At 39.9% G+C, this 2,660-nt stretch overlaps 1 protein-coding gene across 1 annotated transcript; it reads right to left on the reverse strand.

The window, feature by feature from the left end:
• Window positions 1-217: 217 nt before the first annotated feature.
• On the reverse strand, window positions 218-1,424 carry LOC121966588 (myelin-oligodendrocyte glycoprotein-like; the record flags this gene model as incomplete). Its single annotated transcript, XM_042516667.1, has 3 exons — window positions 1,406-1,424; window positions 1,206-1,303; window positions 218-559 (listed from the first exon to the last, which is right to left on the reverse strand). Coding segments are annotated over exons 1-3 (448 nt in total), but the record flags the coding sequence as incomplete, so codon positions are not given.
• Between the last annotated feature and the right edge of the window lie 1,236 nt (window positions 1,425-2,660).

Genomic DNA, 2,660 nt, shown 5'->3' on the forward strand with positions numbered 1-2,660 from the left:
TTTGGTACTTGCCAAAATACTCTGGTCAGCTACATGTTTCTTGTTGCCTATGTACAGAACCCTTAAATCTACCACGTATAATGTTATCAGGCCCTCCAAACCCTCCTTACATTATCGATCCATTTCTGCCGATAAACTATCAGTTATAACTACACGAGGCATTTATACCTTTCATGGATGAGTTTTTCAGGTGCACAGTGGATTAGTGTGAACTTACCAACAGTAAGCACGATCGCAGATTCTGTACCAGATTTAGGAACGAGGCATCTGTAGGTCCCGGCGTCAGAGAGTCTTACTTTGGAGAGTTTTAGTGAAATGTCTCCAAACTTTAGTTTGTTGGTGGACAGCGATGTTCTCCCCGTGTAGAGAGGATTTTGCTCCTGCTGAAACTCAACACCGTCTCGCCTAAAATAAACAAATCTGGGGTCCAGGTCGGATCTGGTCCACTCTGCGGTCAGGTGTGTGGCATCCGTAGCAGTTTCCAGGTGACATGGCAGAACGGCGTCATCACCAATCATTGCCACTATAGGCAGAGACGTTCCAGTCACCTGAGACTGACCTACGAGGAGAGAAAATGCCTGTTTTTCTAACTCCTCCTTATAATCCTTGACACCATTGTGTTAAAGTGAGGCTATAACTGACTTCAACATCAGACTTTAACACTGGACAACACATTCAATTTTCCATTATTTCTCAAGACTCTAATATTCCTCTGCTACTATTTTACTCTTTTCTGCTGCCCTGAAACGTCACACAGACATCACAACTTGGCAACTATATCATTAAAATCTCCCGATTTCCCTCTTGTAATTACAGCTTTGGAGGAGCACGTGAAGACAGCAGTATGTACAAATATATGCATTATACTACAGGTTTGCTTACTATAAATGCAAGCGCAGAAAAGGTGAGAATTCAATAATAGACAATTTTGCACAGTTGAATTATTATTGTACCATACTGTAGAGAGCTTTAAGTCACTTTCAATTATTGTACAGTTTTGCTGTTGAGACAAATTTGCACAGTTGAAAATTAACTCAGAGTGTCTGCAGACGTAAATGACTTAAAGCTCTGTGGTGCATTTTATGTTTTGTATCGTTTATGTTTGTCGCTGTCTGACTTCATGTGACCATTTTGTCAGTGTACAACTTTTAATGTTATTAAATCCAAACTGATCACGATTTAGCATCGTTTTGTGAGTAATTTACCTCCACCAGAGTGTGTTAGAAGAAGAAAGACCAACGCCATGAAGCCCTCGAGCTGAGATTTCAAGAGTTTGTCCATCATGTGAGTCATTTTGGGAGTTCTGAAAATGGAAATAAGTCAACTCTAAATGAGCCAAAAAATGTTTAACTCGTACACAGTGAGATTAAAAGTTTCATTCGTAGTTTCCATGTAAATATCCTACCTTTGCATGTGTCGCTTCACTTTACAGCAAAGCAGGTCAAAGTCCACAATCAAACAACCTGAAATGTAACCATGAGAGCCTTGGCCCCTCCCCCCTGGGTAAATAGATAACACGTTTTATGACTTTACTGTTTCTTTCTGTTAAACTCAAAGATTTTTGTGGCTTCAGAGTAAGACGGTATGCACAATGCTCTACACATGCATTCTTATGAGTTTTTCAGTCAAAAATAAAAAATACATTCTGTGACTGTGATTGGCTCGTGTACTGATTCCTTTTTAGCAAGTTGATGCTGTTTGGCGTTTAACTCCTATCTCCAAAATCGCCATTTTTCAGGAGTAAGAAATTAAAATTGTATTGAAGGCAGCATTATGAAAGTTTATATCATGTCTGAATATGGTGAGATACGTGCATGAGTCATTATATTGTCAATACTTTGTTTTAATGAAGCTCTAATGAACATACAAGGATTTTTTTTTTTAAATATACTTGTCTAAAATCTCACATTATAGAGATTAAGTCCAAAAACAAAAGGCTATAAAAGTATTCAGTGAAACTGGGCCAATCAAAGCAGCGTCTTATCATCAGTGACTTATTCTGACTGGTATCAAAGGTCAATGCTGCTTCAATATACTGAGCATAAATGTGTGTGTGTGTGTGTGTGTGTGTGTGTGTGTGTGTGTGCGTGTGTGTGACTTGCATTGTACTTTCGTTTTCTCTCGCTCTGTTTATTTATGACCTGTTCTAACAGATAAAGCTGAACTCTGGACCTGCTTAATGTCCAGATGGCTTTTGTGTAAATTACTACAGTAACTCGGGTGGAAGAAGGAAGTTGTGTCAGTAGAAAAAGTGAATAACAATAGATTTCTTTGTCAAATAAACTCGGTGTGATATGCGGCTGATTTCCTGCAGAGGGCAGAGTGAGTCAAAAAGAGCTGAGGTGGGATTGTACAGAGAGACGAGATGAAGAGAAAAACATAGAAGGACACAGACAGAATCGGCGGTGTCGATATTCAGTGCCGGCAGATAGTTGGACAGCAGGTGCGTCCACATGCAACAGAGTGTTTGCTTCCGGTGTGGATTTGAGGTTTTTTTTTTTACTACACTTTACCATGTGCCTCTTTTGCCCAAACGTAACCATGGTGACAACCGTGCAGCTTCATCCCACCATGTGCATTTGTTGAGTGTGATGCAGAAGGTCACTGCAGGTCATAGGAAGGTCATAGCAGCACCGTGTGACAGAAATTGCAAGGAATTA

Source organism: Plectropomus leopardus, unplaced genomic scaffold (genome assembly GCF_008729295.1).
Source record: "Plectropomus leopardus isolate mb unplaced genomic scaffold, YSFRI_Pleo_2.0 unplaced_scaffold25154, whole genome shotgun sequence".
NCBI lineage: Eukaryota > Metazoa > Chordata > Actinopteri > Perciformes > Serranidae > Plectropomus > Plectropomus leopardus.